The 18,491-nt window shown below is 34.0% G+C and overlaps 3 protein-coding genes across 11 annotated transcripts in view; 2 read left to right on the forward strand and 1 right to left on the reverse strand.

The window, feature by feature from the left end:
- Nucleotides 1-18,491, reverse strand: part of Dh31-r (Diuretic hormone 31 Receptor) — a 71,605-nt gene that overhangs the window by 40,776 nt on the left and 12,338 nt on the right. For all 9 annotated transcript variants that reach the window (XM_070304329.1, XM_070304321.1, XM_070304326.1 and 6 more), the window contains 2 exons: nucleotides 16,124-16,241; nucleotides 5,734-5,844 (listed from right to left, as the gene is read on the reverse strand). In XM_070304329.1, coding sequence (XP_070160430.1) covers nucleotides 5,734-5,844; nucleotides 16,124-16,241 — 229 coding nt within the window. The remainder of the gene's footprint in view (nucleotides 1-5,733; nucleotides 5,845-16,123; nucleotides 16,242-18,491) is intronic.
- Nucleotides 7-4,826, forward strand: LOC138937751 (uncharacterized). Its single transcript, XM_070304315.1, has one exon. The coding sequence runs from the start codon at nucleotides 820-822 to the stop codon at nucleotides 4,414-4,416; it is 3,597 nt and encodes a 1,198-aa protein (XP_070160416.1). The 5' UTR covers nucleotides 7-819; the 3' UTR covers nucleotides 4,417-4,826.
- Nucleotides 8,220-15,753, forward strand: LOC138937755 (UDP-glucosyltransferase 2). Its single transcript, XM_070304320.1, has 6 exons — nucleotides 8,220-8,658; nucleotides 9,116-9,648; nucleotides 12,127-12,546; nucleotides 13,180-13,411; nucleotides 14,056-14,284; nucleotides 15,289-15,753. Exons 2-6 carry the CDS (start codon nucleotides 9,247-9,249, stop codon nucleotides 15,584-15,586), a joined length of 1,581 nt encoding a protein of 526 aa, XP_070160421.1. The 5' UTR covers nucleotides 8,220-8,658; nucleotides 9,116-9,246; the 3' UTR covers nucleotides 15,587-15,753.

Consider the following 18,491-nt stretch of genomic DNA (forward strand, 5'->3'; position numbering starts at 1 on the left):
GAGTGAACTAATCTTTCGCAGTACAGTCCTGAGAAGGCATTGTGATGGCATTGTTGCCTTCAACGTTGAACGATAGAACGCATCGAATCACGAGACGCATGCGCCTCTTCCATGGACGTTTACTCGTCTTCACTCGTGATTGTTCGGTTCTCTGGCAACTTGAAACACATATCGTTCACCGATCGTTGCGTGAATCATCTTGCGAGAGTAAATAAGGAAAAATGGAAAAGCTGCATACCGGTGCGGAGAAGACTAGGATTTACGAAACGTTGCGCAATCGCTTGTTCAACTTGAACTAATCTTAAACTGAGTACAAATTATACATGGAATGTATAAGATACTCTGTGTATATAAATATCGCGTTACAATGTTTCAGTGCGCGCGAGTGACGTTTAACTTTTATATTAGTTACATACGGGCGTGAGAAGAGAAGTTGCCTTCGCGCGTTGCCTTTGGCGACCATCCGTTTTTTGTCGCATACTTCGGCTCGCGTCACATACTTCCGTGCATCGTGCATTTCGGAAACGGCTCGCATCAAAATTTGCAGTAATCGCATCTTTCGAGTGAAAAAAATCTCGTTACCAGGGACACGTCAAAAGTATCGATCCCGGATCGATGTGATCTTCGACCGACACGAATGAAACAAACAAGATAATTATTTTGTATTTGCCCCCGGAGCGATGGTTTCGCCGGATAACGCGACAGAATAACAAACACACAGCGAGGGTTAACAAACATTATTTTGCGAAATATTTATATACCCGAGTATACTGAGATATCTTTCGTTCGCGCTCGTTGGTCGTCAAGTGGTACGGGATAATGCATGAAATGCAAAGTGATCTGCAGATACCGTATCTGCGCGCGATTCAAGCGGTGCCAGGCAATACCGCCAGCCAGAAGCTATGTTGGATTGGAAAATTAACTTCGTACCAGGCCAGCGGGGATCCCGAGCAACTTCCACAGGAATTGCTGCCTATATTGCGAGTGGAAATCGCGGTGAATAAAAAGAAATACGAGGATATAACGTCCGCCCTTAAATCCGAGGATTGGACGATAGTGAATCGTGCTCTTAAGGCCGCTTGGTTCTTCGATGGCAGCCACAAGAGTATTGTCAACGCCGAGTACTTTTGTGAACATGTCTTCCCTTACGTCTCTATGAAAACGAGGGTACGTATCGTGACCGCACTCGCAAATCGATTGACTGATCCGGAATTGGCGCAGCAATTGTTCACGAAAATAGCATCTATTTACGGTATTTATAACGCTTATCCGCTGATCGCGGCTTGCGACGAGGCTTTCGTTTATAAAACAGTCGAACAGCAAAAGCTCGTGCTATCAGTTGGGATTGTTAAAAAGATTTTCCGCAAGAATCCGGATCTTATCGTGCGCTATCTCAAATTGTTAAAACCCGTAAACGCGACCGAACGCGCTCCTTTCCCGGTCGATATCGATAAATACAAATTTTTACTGCCTAAATTAGTGAAAAAGCGAGCGGATGCTTTCGCAGAACTGCTCGAGATGCACGAAGCTAATCCGCCAAAAATTACTTTGAGTAACACATGCGCCGAGATATTCTTGAAGAAAGGACAGCGATACTTGAATAAAAAACCGCGTTTGTACATCAATATCTTACCGCTCAGAAAGATCAGCATAGAACTAATGGAAAGTATATTTATAGGTCTATTGCCCGCGAAGAGTTCTTGCTTCGACACAGATAGCATCCTCAAATACTTAGAATACTATCCACAAAATGAAAGATACAAACTGCTCCGTAAATCCTACATGACAAAATACGGTACTGAACTTCTCGACGAGGACAAAAATATAACGCCCGCGTTGTTGCGAGTATTACCTGCCGAAGAACGGATCGAGCAAGCTAGAATTAAGCTCGAGAAGGAGAAATTGGGAGAAGTCCAGTATAATAATATAATAAAGAAATACGAGAGAGCTTGGATCTGTTATTTACCCGTTAACGAAGGGATACCGGTTATTAAGGAAAAAATAAGTAAAGCTTCAATTGATGTAGATCGACTTGATCTCATTCTCCAAATGTTTTACGCTTGCAAGATCAATGAGAATGATGATGCGTTAACCGACAGTTTGAAATATTTCTTAAACAGGCATAAAAACGAGGAGTTTATGGTATTCCAACGAACAATGGATCATCTTTTACTATTATACGATATACCTCATTTAAACGAGAAACTCAACTCCCTTCTGTTCGACATTACAAAATTGTTTTATGTAAAATACGGATGTACGGTGGAAGGAATGATCGAAGCTATTATACATTTCAGACTTATTTACAATATGCCAATCGACGAGCTACTTTGCATGTTGATAGATGTAAAAAATCGATGGTACATAAAGTTTAATCTACTCAAAGAATATCCACAGTACGAGAGAAAATGTCTTGTAACTTTCGCAGAAATTATTCCAAAAAATCTCGATACATGGCTAAACCATGGAACCGATTATAAGAAACACATCTTGTGCCGCTTCACCGTGGCAATGTACGACTTTAACGACAGATGCAAAAAATCAGGTACGAAGATAGAGCGTATGACGATTAAAAGCTATGATTGGCTATTAAATGATATACGGGCAATAATATCATCCGACAGCATGTTCGTTTCGGATATGCGGAATATATTGAAGATATTGCAAAAACAAGAACCGGAATTGTATCGCACCTTGGACCACCGGAAGAAGATCGCGGACATGATAAAGTCAGGCGAGGCGCTCGCTCTATTGAAGAAAAATCCGCAAGATATACTTCATAATTGGGAATACTATTTGGTGAAATGCAAGGAGCAGCACTTGTGCAAGCAAGTGCAACGTTTCGTCAGAGCTACGCGCTGGTACGAGGACATACCCATCAGATTTGTCGAGAGTTGCATGAATTATTTGCACCAACATAAAGAATATAAAGATACGAACGATATGACTTCTACCTTGACTATCCTGGCAATACTACTTCACGGTGACACACTGACAAAACTGATAGAATCCCTCGTACCTACGGAAACAACGATTGATGCCGGTCATCCGGACGCCAGCAAAAATTACGAACTCGTGCGTCATTTACCATCGATCATGAGACTTTCCAATCCGCCAGTACCTCTCGAACTCGTAGCCAAATTATGCGAAGGAGATTACTTATCGATAGCGCTGATGACCCTAACAAATGTTAGTAGGCGATCTTGTTTGCCGAAAGTATTGTCATTCGCGCGCAAGTTGTATAAAATGCGTGTCGGCGCGCGGAAGCACGGGGTCAGGCTGATGTATCAAATAGCTCCCATGGACGAGCTTACCGAGTTTCTGCGAGAGATGTGGACTCTCGAGAGTCATCATTCCATACGACAAGTTATATTCGAGGCGGTACAGAAACTCTTGTCTATGGCACCAAACCCGGACAATTGGTCTCTATATTGCTTAATAACACACACGATGCATCTCAAAGATGAAGAACTACTTTCGCAAATGAAACTTCTTCCCAGCATTCCCAATGAATATGTCTCCAAATACTTTGAAATATGGCTCGAAGTAATAAATGATCTTGAATTGTTAGGATTGGACGCTCAGAAGACGAATAAATATATAATTAATTTCCTGGAAGAGATTACCGCACCCGTTTGCAATCTTCTGTCCGAAAATTTCACTCAAGATATAATGAAAAAATATTTATTTATCGTCGATGTTGATTTATCCATGGCTGCGAGACGTTTCTCGATGTTATATCTTTTCCCGGAAGATGAGACTAAATTTACAATACGTAGTAAGGAATTCATCAATATCTTTCGTTCCATACTGAAGGCGCATTGGAACACAACCCATCCTAAAAAATCACGTTTCTTTCCGTACAATAACGCTGTACATCTATTTGTGGAAGATTTCGTCGTTAGCTATGTCAACAGATTTTCCTCAAACAAGTCTACCGATATGCGATTCGTCGACGATATGCTCAAGATATTTTCATCCGTCTTGGTACCTACGCAGGACGTGAGGTCTTATTTGCTGTTAACCTATGCGAAAAAACTGCAAGAGTGCACGTCAACCGATAAATGTTTCGGCCTGCAATTCGGTCAACACCTGCCGGAATTAGTCAAGATTTTCTCGTCATCATTAGTGCATTTCATGGCCAAGATTCTCGATCATTTCCTGGATCGTGTATTTGAACGTCATACCAATTTAGAAGAATTCAAGCTTACTGTAATAGAAGGTCTTATTAAAGCTAATAACACGGATTCCTGTTTCATGGCTGTGACAATGTTATCGCCGGTGACTTTGAAGAATCTTGCGACAAGATACGATCAGATCATCGTAAAGTTTCAAGAAATGAGAAATCCTGCTATCACTAGCGTTTTATATGATCATTTGAATGTGTTGGACTTCAAAAGTATCATATTCGATTAAACCGATCGAACGAATGGAATATCAAATATGAATTTTATACGCAATTTGCTCCGCGATAATAATTTGCAAATATAAATAGTAATACTTTATTATATATATATAATTGCTAATTTCATTGCAAATATTTTCATATATGTTAAAAAGCTTTGTGCGCAAATTTCTCTTTAAGAAACACACACACACACACACACACACACACACACAGTGATCATAAATAAAGTTTAGAAGAAACCGTTTTTCTTTCCATTTTCGGAGGTTTAAAGTTTAAGATTTTTAATGGACAATTTTTTTAGAAATAGAAAACCTCGAATAAAATACAAGAATTGCTTGTTAATTTTATGTAAAACAGAAAAAATAAAAAGCACGATGTGCCAATATTATGTAATAAAGATTTTTTTTCATGGCATCGGTAAATGTAAATATGTCGTTACAGAGCATGCATTCGTCTTCTATCTTCATAATGTATAATGTACATGTACGTATATATGTTTTTATCAATACGCATTAACATGTTATATCAATTATTAAATTATGTAGTAAGCATTTAATCGAGCCAATAATAGATGCATTCTTTGCGACACACTTTCTTTTATAAATACTTATTAATCCCATTAGTATCTTTGCTCAAAAACTAGTATGTTTTATAAAATATAGAATATATAATCGAAATTTTGAAACGGTAACGATAAAAGATTTTATACTATTCTTAAAAGTACTTTTCAAATTTCAATATAAATTTTATAATTTTGAGTAGCTCAAACAATATTTGCATTTCTGTGTTAACATCAACGTAAATAATGCTATCGAGCCCCAAGACGCTAAACATATCCATTAATGTATCGACAGACATTATGTGAACGGAAATCTGTCGCAAATTCTCTCGCAAATTGCAGATTGTGCGAAACGAGTATTCAACAAGGTCAAATGGAAATAATTTAATATCGTTGGGTAAGTGAACTGATAATGTGTATTTTTCCGACGATAAAATTATCAAATTATTATGAAAATATCATATTTATCACATTTATAAAAAGTGTGATAAATTTTTAATATCATTAATATAATAGCGAGAAGAGAGAGTGGGGAGGTAAAAATATAAGATTTGAGATGCCAAAATGTGATTTAATCTTTTCAGGAAATTATAAGAATTATATGTGAGATATCTTTGTTTTTGATCTATGCAGAACGCGCAAAATTTCAAATGTATCTCGTTTAAATAACTCACATAAACGATTAATCATTCATTTTACGTTGGTAACCATGGGGAAAATAATAGCTATGAATTTGAAATCGTAATAGATATTAGCGTGTACTTACACGATGTGTCGAAACCGGTGATGAAATTCGGGCAGGGCGCATACACGGTCGATCCCGCTCGAGTGTTCGGCCAACAGGACCACCCATCGAATGTGAGTCGACAATACGGTTCTGAAATAGAAATTTGAGTATAAGTGATTATACAATACAAAGGGATGGAGGGTAGATCAATAATCTCGTAAAAGGCGTTTGTTACAATTCGTCGTGATTAAATTTCGATATATATATATATATATATATATATATATATATATATATATATATGAGAAATTGCGTGGGACGATATAACAGTATCGCGAGCAAAACATTGTAGTGTCGATTGGTTAGGACAAATTGAACAAATCTTCTCGTGGATTCTTTACGACGCTCGTAAAGACACGAAGCGCGCGATATATTACTCATTACCGATCACTAAAAATTTATTTATAGAAATATAATATATGTATATATTATCCCATAAAAGATGTGCTCTTTATATACGAAGAGTGATATATACAATCTTCCTACAGATGAGTAAAACAGATTTTACTTTACTTGTTTGCACGTTTATATTTGTAGTTTTACAGATTAATGCACGTTTATATGGACACATAAATTGTGAAATATTGTGATACATATTTTGTATGAAACACCGTAAAATAGACTGGTTACAATGATTCGCTAAGCGATAATCGATCTCAAATTCGCAAAAAAAAGAAAGGGGGGGGGTCGATAAATTATTGTAATTCCGGAATATTGTGTGCGTGCGTGCGTGTGCGTGTATGTAAAATCATAATTGAGATATTTCATAATTGACTTCTTTTTATTATCTACGTAGTGTCACAACATCATTTATATTATGGATAAATATGTAAATACATTTTTTTTTTATAAATATAAAAAGAAGTTATATAACACATTATGTATGAAAGATGAACCAACTTTCTTACTGCTTGTTGCATTAATAACAAAATCACGTTTAAGGGATACTATCGTGGTTACGGGCTTGGGGAAAGTTTGCATTTGCTCACAAGATTCAATTCTCGAAGAAACGCTGATAACACGGATTTCATTCGAGGTCTCTCGCAATTTTGCCATCTTTTATTGAAAATAAAATCATCCTCTTTCCTCCCTCGTGTAATTAGTCTGAGAGAGGAACATAATACTAATTCAGTGCGACCGCGCGTCACTGAAAGAACGAAAATGGAAAAGCCATATAGAAAATTTTCCCTTCGATTTGCAGAAATAACACAAGCAAATTTTCCGAAACTAACGTTTGTGTGTGTCCACCTCTGTTATAAAAATTTCATTCATCTATAATACTCGTCACATAAACGTTTATATATATATGGTATATGTCCGAGTAGAGCATTGTGCGTTTGCGTACATAAAATAGATGTTACTTAAATATTTTACATTAGAAACAATTTCAAAGTGCATACATTTTGAAAACCCCTGTGGCTAATAGAATCGCTTTTAGATACAATCAAAAAAAAACTGCCTTATGCGCATCAAACTCAGAAAAATTACTTTGAACAGAAAATCTTGAAAAGTTTGAAATATAAAAATATCTTTTTTAAATTATAAAATTTCGCACGATAAAGTAAATTTCAATAAGGCAAACGAATAATGAAATTTACCCTTCAAACTTACTCTGATTATGGATTTACTCTGATGGAATTTTAATTTAGAGTTTAATTATTTTTAAAACTGAAAACCAAAAGATTCCTGACAAATTCTGTTACTTAATTTTTGCTCAATCAAAGATTATCATGCAAAATTGTTAAAAAAATCTCGGAGAATATCATCGTAATTATATATACATATATATATATATATATATATATATATATATTTTTTATTATACTTGGGTATATTTGCGAACGCAAAAAGAAGAAAATTCTGAAAATTTGACTTTTATGTATTAGCCATAAAATGCGGGTAGCTTTAAACTGCACATTGAGATTCAACGAATTCTCGAGTTTATTTTACATCATATTTGTGCATCTACGTATGTTATGCGTAAAAAATACTTGCTTGGGAAAAAGCGGCGAAATTTTTTCCATGAATTTTTTCGTATGAAAATTCTGGCGGAAGATAAAAATATCGAAATCCATTTGGGTTCAAAGTAGAGCTTTTTAAGATTAATATAGAAAAAGTGCCAATATTTAATATTACAATATTTGATATGTAACATAACATTTCTTAACGAATATCGCAACAATTATATAAACGCATGATAACTATAAGAGAAAATCGGAGATAAACGAGTGATTACATTGAAAAAGTTATTCTTATTTAATGATAATATTCTTTTCTTATTATCATAAAAGAAACAAAATTAAAATCATAAATTAATATTTTGTGAAAAGACTATTTTAAAAAGATTTAAATTGCGATGATTCGGCGCAATTCGCTAATATAATCTGTTCTATTTATTTTGAAGATTGTGTCCAAATACGAATAAACCGTACTAGACGAAAATATGTATTATTGCAAAAGTTAGACAAAAAAAAATGAAGTGGAAACCATACTCTGGTATTTCTCGTAAAGGTTTTCAGATAGATTTCGACAAAAGATTCAAGTCCATCACGCATAAAACATAACATCGGAGACGTACCACCATTTTGCCACCACCACTCATCTCTTTCATTATCGTATATTATCTTTCCTCTGGCGAGAGAACGATCAGTGCTCTCACGATTGTCAGTACTGTACAGTTGTGAAATATATTCTCTTTGGACGATATGTGTGTTTAACAATGTTTAACAAACATCTCGAAACACATTAGAATTGTCTCTTTCGTCAACTAGTATAACTTGATAAGCAATCGTTGTATTATCGAACAGTGAGTGATTGGCAGTTTTTCTTATCTGATTGTAATATAGCGTCATATACGGTGACGCTCGAAATCGATAATAAAGAGATTTTTGAAGATAGAAAAAGGTAAGAAAAACACGCATACAGAAATTTAAGCACAAAATTTATATCATTGGGTTTTAAGAGTCTCTAATCTATTTATATCGACGATAGAAAAATTTACCTTCAAGAATTAATACAAGCAAGCTTATTTGCAAATTTCTATGATTATTTCGTGATAAGAAATTTCGCATTTAATATTGATACAGTAGCGATCTAAGAATACGAGACATAATAAATTGAAGGACAAAGTGATTGTTTTGGATATTATCGACTAGTGAACCGTTGATATTTATAAATATGAAACGTACATTTACACAAGGCATACAGTTCTGAAATACCAATAGGAGCTAGCGTATAATTCTTCTTAAATGGAAATTATACATAATACAAAGACAAATCTGACAAAAAAAAAAAAAAAAAAAAAAAAAAAAAAAAAAAAAATGTATCATCTTGTTTTTACAAGTGATTAATGCTTTTTCAGAGATAGTGCGATTCGTCATCGCACTTGACCAGCTACCACTTGTTACTCGTATCAGAGATTCTGTCAGGCACGTCGGTTAAATTGGATATAACGCGTATTAAACGTAGAATCGTGACGACTATCAAATCGGCATGGAGCTACTACGGATTGTTTTCGCGATACTAACCTACGATCAAGTTGTTAACGGTTACCGGATCCTCGGAGTGTTCCCGTTACAAGGCAAGAGTCACTGGGTCATGCAGGAAGAATTAATGAAGGGCTTGGCAAAACGCGGTCATCAGGTGGACGTGGTCACGCATTTCCCGCTGAAGAAGCCGATACCTAATTACACGGATATCAGCCTGGAAGGCAGTCTCCCGTATGCTACGAACAATATCACCGCGTCGGATATCAAAGGATTCAATTCCTTATCCGTGGCCTTTTTAACTTATATAGCCGGAACGGCGAATTGTAAACTGCTCGATCATCCGAAGATGCGAGAACTGATCGAGAATCCGCCGCAAGATCCTCCTTACGACGTCGTTATTATAGAGGTATTAAGATGCTTTCGAATATGCGTGCACGTTTATTCATTTTTATTTGCGTATGTGATAAAAAAATTTCTATTGTTTAACGTACGTATATTTATATAATGTTACCACTCTTGAACTGATCAAATCTGTATTAAAGTGCTTTGCCGATTTTCAAAGATTTTGTACAAATTTTTTCTTCAAATGTGCCAGATTATTTTACTCTCTTCGCAGTTTTAAAATTCTTAATATACCTTAGTGTCTTTGTAACTAAAATTTAAATTTCTCTGTCAGTAAAATTCGCTTGACATTAAATGAACAGAGTAAAATTCCATTAATAAATACGCGCTTTAGGAGCTTAATTCGCCAAAAGCAGCTTTTTTCTTGATTTTATAGAACGCAAAAATTGTTTCGTATCTCGACATTTTTATTAATAAATAATGAATTCCTCTACTTACTAAAAGAACTTTATTTAAATACAATATGATTCGGTAGAAGAAATACTTTATATACATATCGTGACAATGTTACCTCGTAACAATTCTATAAGTGTATATGTCGAATAATGGTTGTATATATATATATATATATATATATATATATTTTTTTTTTTTTTCAAAATCCGTATTTACTTTTTTTATTTAACTTTTGCGCTATAAATCTTCCATATAATATTTTCTAATTATAAAAGTTTGTAAAAAAGAGTTGCGCAGAAAACATTAATCGGCGGAAAAAAGATAAATATAATTTACAAAATCAATAAGTTATCAAAAAATTAGATTATATATATAACAAACAGTTTGACATTGTATGTAGTGTTTTTATCGCTCAAAAATGATAATGAAAAATGATGAAGAAAGAAAGAGAAGGCTAAATTTAATCAACTAATTGTTAATTCAAGACTTGATTTAATCCTCAACTAAATGACTATTTAATCAAAAATCGAATGATAAGTGCGCGCGCGCGCGTGTGTTGTGTGTGTATATATATAATTAATAAAGTTGAATAAAACGCGGTTAGAGAAATATTCGCTGAAAGCAAATATTATTTTATTAAACCGAAATTGTTACAGCTTTTAATGAAATATTAATTAACTGACTCGCGCTGCAGCCTGTAAGGTTTTCATTAATTATTAATTAATTATTAAATATTTATGATAAACTACAAAAACACAACACTATATTAGATTTCATTAAAGTCGCAATATTTTAGTGTAACAAGAGAAACAACTTTTAACAGAGAAAATCCAGTTCCATTATCTCTATAATAATATTATGACGATAAATAATAATAATAATAATAATAACAACAACAACAACAACAACAATATTAATAATAGTAATAATAATAATAATAATAATAATAATAATAATAATAGTAATAATAATAATAATAGTAATAGAAAGAGGCTGCATATAATTTATTGAAGGATGATTAATTAAATTAATTTCAACATTAATTTAATGTAATAAATAACAAAATAGAAATTATAATTACTTAATTTATATTACCGTTTAAAATTTATATATTTATATTTATTATATATTAATCTGATAAATCACAAGTTAGGAGTTACAATGACGAAAATAATATCGCGCTCTTATATGAAAAGTCTATTTGTTTCCCTTGTTGCATCGTCTTTCTTTCTTTCTTTCTATATTTAAAATATGATTATGCATTTGTGTAAAAGATTCAAGAACGAAATAAAGTAGAAAACGCAACTATAACGAGTTAGATGATGAGGTATGACATATAAAATTGCCGCGCTCGATATAATAAGACGAGAATGTTTGAATCTCGAAGCGAATTATATTGTATGATTATTGTTGCATCAATTCAATTTGCCTTATTCAACGAGCTATTATTTGTATTTTTGAATTTATATTCGCGTAATTGTATACGGAAATTCGCGATAATGTCTCTGTTGCAAAAATAAATCATGCGCTAATAAAACCAGTGCGACCGTGTTACAAGAATTTTTGGATTCCGATATAGCATTACATTTGTTAAGAATATAGGAATACGAGTATTTATTAATGTAAACGCGCCTCAAGTACAACATCTTTACTATGTGTATCAAGTTCTTCTCAGAGTATAATTAACATAAAACATGACGCTTGCCACTTCACAATGTTCCTTGTCACGTCTATTTTTCTCATTATCACGTGTAGTAATGTGCCATAATGGGACATTACGTTTCACCTCTCAACAATATCACTGCCACATCTCGTCATGTTGCGTCAGTTAACTACACACTTAACTACACACGATTATACTAACGCAGGGTAACTCACAATTATACGAGCTACAATACATATACAATGTATATGTATTACAATACATTGCTAAATGGTCATGATCCGTGTATAACCGCGCGTCTCCTCTGAAATGGCGGAACAGACGCGCGCGACTTTGCGCTTCGATGTCGCGAGTGTGATTACGAGATGTTGTGTTTGCGAATAATTAATCGATCGATAAATTGCAATGTGTTTCGATTCACAGCTGTTCATGGCGCCGTGCTACCTGGCCTTCGGTCGTCATCTCAAAGTCCCTATAGTCGGCACGGTGACCAGTATTTTTCACGACTGGCTCAATGAGGTGTCCGGCAATCCGATGAACCCCGCTTACATCCCGAGCTTATTCTCGACATACGGTCAACAGATGAATTTCAAGGAACGACTCGTGAACGTTCTGTTATCGAACTACCTCTCCACGCAAATACATTATTACACGAATTCACAATTGGAATTCGTAAAGAAGTACTTTGATATAGATGTGCCGCACATCAAGGACTTGTATTACGACTTGTCTTTGTATCTGGTCAATTCCCATTACTCGTTACATGGAATTAGGCCAATGACCACTAATGTGATCGAGGTCGGCGGTTTGCATCTCAAGGACGACGACGACCCGCCATCGTCGGTATGTTTAACCAAACTTGCTTTTCCCGTGAATTATTATTCATATAACGCATGTTAGTTCTTCCTGTGTATAATGAGATCTGACGTTACATAGATTCTTTACTATAAATACAATTTCTTTTTCCCCCAAAAGTCAGCAGGGAATAACTATAAATAAAATATAATTATTTGACGGAGAGAATATAAAAATTATTGTTCAAATAAATATAATGTAAAATTATTCAAAAATTTGGAGAAAGAAAACAGAATTTTATGTTTAAAGATAAAACGTTTTAAAAATAAAATATACATATATACTTTTTACTCTTTTTGTTAAATATAATATTTATATACGCATTTTGTGTGCGTGTGTGTGTGTGTGATAATGAATGAGCTATTTTGTATTTTCTCTGCCATAAAATTTTCATTAAAAACGCGCGCGAAATCTTTCTTTCAATAATCGTATATAAATATGCGCATAACAATTAAGATAAATATAAAAAGATGACTATATTGTTGTGTACCGCAAATTCCGTAATTTAATGTAATTTAATTATCCTCCTTTTCAAATCTATCTAATTTTTTGCAAGCAACAATCTTTAGATCTAAAGATTTACTTATTTCGTGATGTTATGCGTTTAAAATAATAATGTAGGAAGTGCAAAAATGGTTGGATGAAAGCAAGGATGGCTGCATTTACTTTACATTCGGTTCCATGGTGAGGATCGAAACATTCTCTAAAGAATTGATCGGACAGATCTACGCGTCGTTCGAGAAGATCGCTCCAGTTCGCGTGCTGATGAAAGTCGCGAAGAAAGAAGATCTGTTGCCAGGATTACCCAAGAATGTCATGACGCAATCTTGGTTCCCGCAAATCTCCATTCTAAGTACATAATTATTGCAAGTCGATTACACGTAATGATAGACTATGTTTGTTTCTTACAATTAATAATCTTCATTAGAATCATTATTTACAATGAAAATCCATGGTTTTTGCCCATTGTAATAGCATTTGCATAGAAATTGAGCGATCTCACTGTAAAAAAAAAAAAAGAAAGAAAAGAAAAGAAAAGAAAAAGAAAGTTATTTTTCGAACAAATTTTTTCGTAATGAAAATTCTATAATTTGTAATCTCTATTTTCTAATACGTATGTAGGAGTTTCAAGCAGAGAAAGAGAGAGATAAGGATTGCAAAATTTTAGCCAATCATATCAAACGATTACAAAAATACTATTCTCAGTTAAAAGAAAAATATTTTTATGACGTTTCAAAAAAAAGATTTTGTAAATTTAAGAGCTACTAGTGTTAAGTGAAATTTCGGAAATATTCAAGTATTCAAAATGATAAAACATATTTTTCGAAAAATAGAAATTTTTTTGTAAGTCGGTTTTTTATTTATTGATACAAAAAGATAGATCGGTTTTTAAATTAAAATTTACGTCGTTAGTTTCACGCTCTGTGTATTTGTTGGACGCATTCAATCTCGCAACGTAAAAGAGGAAAAACTAATGTACATATGTGAATTGCGCAGAACACAAAAATATACGCGCTTTCATTACGCACGGCGGCGGCATGGGAACGCAAGAAGCGGTCTATTGCGGAGTTCCTATGATAGGTATCCCCCTGTTCGGCGATCAGCGCATCAATATTCAAAATTACGTCAACAAGAAGATGGCTATCTCGCTCGGGTCAATAAACGATGTTACCGAGGAGAAATTAACTTTGGCATTAAATAACATCTTGAAGGATCCCTCCTATCGGTAAGTACTTAAATATACTTAATTATTAATATACTTAATACTTAAATACTATGAACGTCGAAGCTTTAAGGACAGTTGCCTATTAATCGTAACGTGTTCAATCGAAATTAATGAAATCATAACATTAATCGTGTGGAAACCTTGCAAGCACGGCGACTTAAAATTTCGTTAATTGGATAATGTTCTGTTATTTCAAAAGTTGCAAAATAATAATTAAATTTATATATGTGTATTAAATCTTTTAATTTTATTAAATTTTTCTTTTTTCATGTATCTAGTATATTTAACTTTATTTATTTATTATTAAAAATTTGTTTGATCAAGACTGTTTCAGCCCCTTTCCCCATTTTGCTTAATAATAATCTTACTACTGTTGGTTTATTTCTTTCAAAAATAAAATAATTTTGTTTAAAGAAAAGAACTTTACACTTATCGTTAGAGTTAACGTGGTAAAATTGTGCAAATAGCAGTTACATATCGGAAAGAATTTTGAAAAATCGAGATCCACTGCTTTAAATCTTATTAGCTCTTGCATATCGATCCGCGACCGATTGCATATAATACGGAACAAATAGAGCGTGCGCTGTCTATTGTGATCAAACTTTGCTCAACCTTGCAACGCATATCGCGAGTCAATTCTAGTCAATCGGTATGTGTCTTAAAATTCCATGTCCCTTCCATGTGCATGAATCCATATGAAACACGTCTTGCGCATAAAAATCGAAGGACAAACGCTTCGACTCAGCAGGACAAGAGGAGGAAAAATGAAAAATTTATATGAAAAATGGATCGTGCTTTTTTTTTTTTTTTTTTTTTTTTTTTTTTTTTTTTTTTTTTGAGATTAAAGCGGAATCATCGAATGAAAATCTTTGTAAAGCAACCGACAAACATACGATTATACGCTTTCGAGTTTTTTGCCGTAATTGCTTTTATTAGTAAACATCGATTTTGCTATATCGATATTTAGTAAATATCTTTCTCTTTCTCTCTCTTGCATGTTTCAGCGAGAATGCACAGAAACTATCAAAGTTGTTTCTCGATCGACCGATGAGTGCCCTGAACACGTCCATATTTTGGGTAGAGTACGTCGCAAAGTACGGAAACGTGCTTCAATCACCGGCCATTAATCTCTATTGGTGGCAAGAGAATCTATTGGACGTTTACGCCTTTATACTTGCCGTGATTATAGCAGCACTTTGTATCGTGCTGTTTATTATACGGAAATTGAAAAATCTCTTGTTTGGGTCACCCGTTTGTGCAAAGAAGAACAGCGCAGTGATTAAGTCAAAGAAGAACAAGTGAAGAAACTTGCGACACAAACTGTATAAGTACGTCATTTCGTTACATTTTTTATCTTTCTCTGGATTCGCGGAAACGATATATTCGGAAGACAATGCTGTTCTAAGAGCAGCATCACTCGTTTATTACTGTATCGCGAGGGTATTTTAATAAAATATATTTTTCTATAATTAATTACACGGGGCATGTTTCTGATATAATGCATAATGTAGCCGTTAGTGTTACATAATTATCGCTTGGGGCATAGCCTGACGCATACGCGTCCCACGCATGCATCGCGTGCACATGCACGCATGTGTAACGCTAATACTCTCTCATTTTTCTCTACTCGAACTAACAACGAAACGTCTAATTTCTAGACGAGAATCAGATACATTAGCGTGCAATCACGATTAATCGAGTATCAAGTCGAAGCAAATGAGGGAGGTCCCGATAAAATTTGCATACAATGTAGACGCGTACGTTTCTCGCTCGCAAATTCGCTTACAATCACGGGAGAGAGATTTCGCCTTTATTTTCAAATATAAAAAAATACTTTACCCGGTGGCAGCGTCGTATTTGCGTCTTTCAGCTTCATGCATTCTTGCTCGCGTTCTAGTAGAATCCGGCGAAGTTCCTCGTCGAGTAGTGTGCTACCCACCGTTGTGTTTCCCGCCATCTGTTTAGCAAACGATGCGTAGAATATTAATGAGTTACAATGGCAAAAGTAAGGCAAATAATAAATTACTATTACACGCTATGGCATAACTCTTTACTTATTCCATAAGGCTACTTAATATGCGTCACGATCTACAACAAAGGAGAGGAACCCAAGTAGAGCCTTACTTTAACGCTTTACGTTTAATTAAGCCATGTTTTACTGTACTAAAAAAAAAAGGTATGATAAAAAAATGTTAAGATAATTAATTAAAAATTATATAAACTATATGCCTTATTGTATAATTTATAAAAATAAAATTTTCCTTTGATATTAGAGATCAAATTTATATGATTTAAATGAAAAATAAAAGTAGAAATAGAATCACGTCGATCGCAAAACATAATTCTGTAGAAATGATATTTTACGGCGAGATTATAAAATCAATTGTGAAATTCCTGCGCCGTGTTGTTTTGATCTGTTATCACATTTTCATTACATTCTCTATATATTCTCTCTGCGTTCGCGTCCGATTGCACCAGCTCTCTGTCACGATATTCGTTATAACATTACGGCAAATTTGCCGATTATTCGTAAAGGTCGTCGGTCGCTTCAATTTTGCCGAGCGAGGCGTGATCGCTGCGAAACTTTGCAGAGATGGATAGATATAAATCGTCGCCGTTGGCGATGAATTTCAACCTATTATCGAGGAAATCCTTTCATTGAGCTCCGACACGGTCTGTGATAACTTTATTGCATAGAAATGAACGTTATTGCATCCGGTCAAAGCATCCGCGATATGAAATAATGAGGCGTTTTACGACAAATCCATTTACGCAATATTACGCGATGAAGCGCTCGATGCTCGGAGTCGGGATATATCTGAAAGTTTGTCGCACGAATATATAATCGTCACGTCGAATGTCTAATATTAATCATTCCCGATCGTTGGAATGCGTGTCACGCAATGGATTGTGACGAAAAAACACATATCTATACGCGACTTTTCGCAATATTGAAAAATTGATTAAAATGATAAAAAAATTTATTTAAATAAAATATTCTATCTTAATTATATCTTTCTTTTGTACTAAAATAAATTAAATGTAATAAATTACATATACATAATTATTGTATATACTGGCAAATGTCACCATAGCTGCAATCAATATACATAAAAATGTATTATTGGCACGCTTTATAACGTCATAAATAAGCATGCAGTGCCCAGCTGACAGATGTTATCGGCTTTGTAGCGCATACATTTATTACTCAGCCACAACATAGCATTTCACTTATTCATTAATTAATTAGTTCATACAATGATGTCGTGTGTCACCGTATTGGGATTACGTTGCAGATGTAAAGGTGCTGAACAAAAGGTGCTGCTTATTTACACAACGCATAATTTATTTCATCTAATTATACATATACCTACTATAACCATAAGTAGAATCTTAAATAAATGATATAATGGAAATGAATAATGGAAACCTGTAATATAGTAATATAAATAAAGCATACATTCATAAAAAAAAAAAAAAAGTTTCATATTAAAATTAATCATATCGTAAATCATATAATTTTACAAAGTATTTTTTAATAAACGCCAATCAACATTTTAATTAAAATAATTGATAAAAGTTATTAACAATACAAAGAAAGCGTACTTCATATAACAATTTATGCAAAACCAAATACAGTTTACTATAAAAATATTAATTGAATGGAGACAAAATACAGAATATTCGACGAGAACGAATGTTTTCGGTGTAATTTTCCTCTTACCGCTATATTTGATTGCATGCCATCCGTAAACCATTTCTAAACCACATTAGACAAACGCGAGCGACAAATATCGATGATTATTCGCGAAAAAAAAATCAATGTTCTCTACATCTCGTAAATACGACACGGCTTTCTAAATCAAACGACTCGGTAAATAGTGACCCGTTAATTTATGTTCAATTAAACGCATCCGATTGCCAGAGAATTCATGAATTTACATTTCGCTGAAATTTCACGCCGCGTCAAAAAAGCGTGCTTACGCCGCATACATCTACGTTACTGTAATACTTTACGGCAGTAACATCACACCACCTGAGTGAAACAAGATATTCGCGCAAAAAACGCCATTTGCTTTCAAATTGATGTACTATAAAATAATTGAGCACAAAAGTATTCTTGCAACAGTTACAAACACGTTTTATCAAAAATTTTCAAAAAGTCTATAAAGCGCCATTATCGATTTTTAAGAGTTCAAGCATTTTG

The sequence above is a fragment of the Polyergus mexicanus genome, unplaced genomic scaffold (assembly GCF_030449975.1).
Source record: "Polyergus mexicanus isolate NDT 795.1 unplaced genomic scaffold, iyPolMexi1.0 SCAF_11, whole genome shotgun sequence".
NCBI classification, from domain to species: domain Eukaryota; kingdom Metazoa; phylum Arthropoda; class Insecta; order Hymenoptera; family Formicidae; genus Polyergus; species Polyergus mexicanus.

Bases quoted from the DNA above. Each gene is read 5' to 3' on its own strand.
- LOC138937751 (XM_070304315.1), top strand. From the start codon at position 820: ATGCATGAAATGCAAAGTGATCTGCAGATACCGTATCTGCGCGCGATT.
- LOC138937755 (XM_070304320.1), top strand. From the start codon at position 9,247: ATGGAGCTACTACGGATTGTTTTCGCGATACTAACCTACGATCAAGTT. The intron at 9,649-12,126 runs GTATTAAGATGC...TTCGATTCACAG, and splicing joins ACGACGTCGTTATTATAGAG to CTGTTCATGGCGCCGTGCTA. The intron at 14,285-15,288 runs GTAAGTACTTAA...TGCATGTTTCAG, and splicing joins TTGAAGGATCCCTCCTATCG to CGAGAATGCACAGAAACTAT.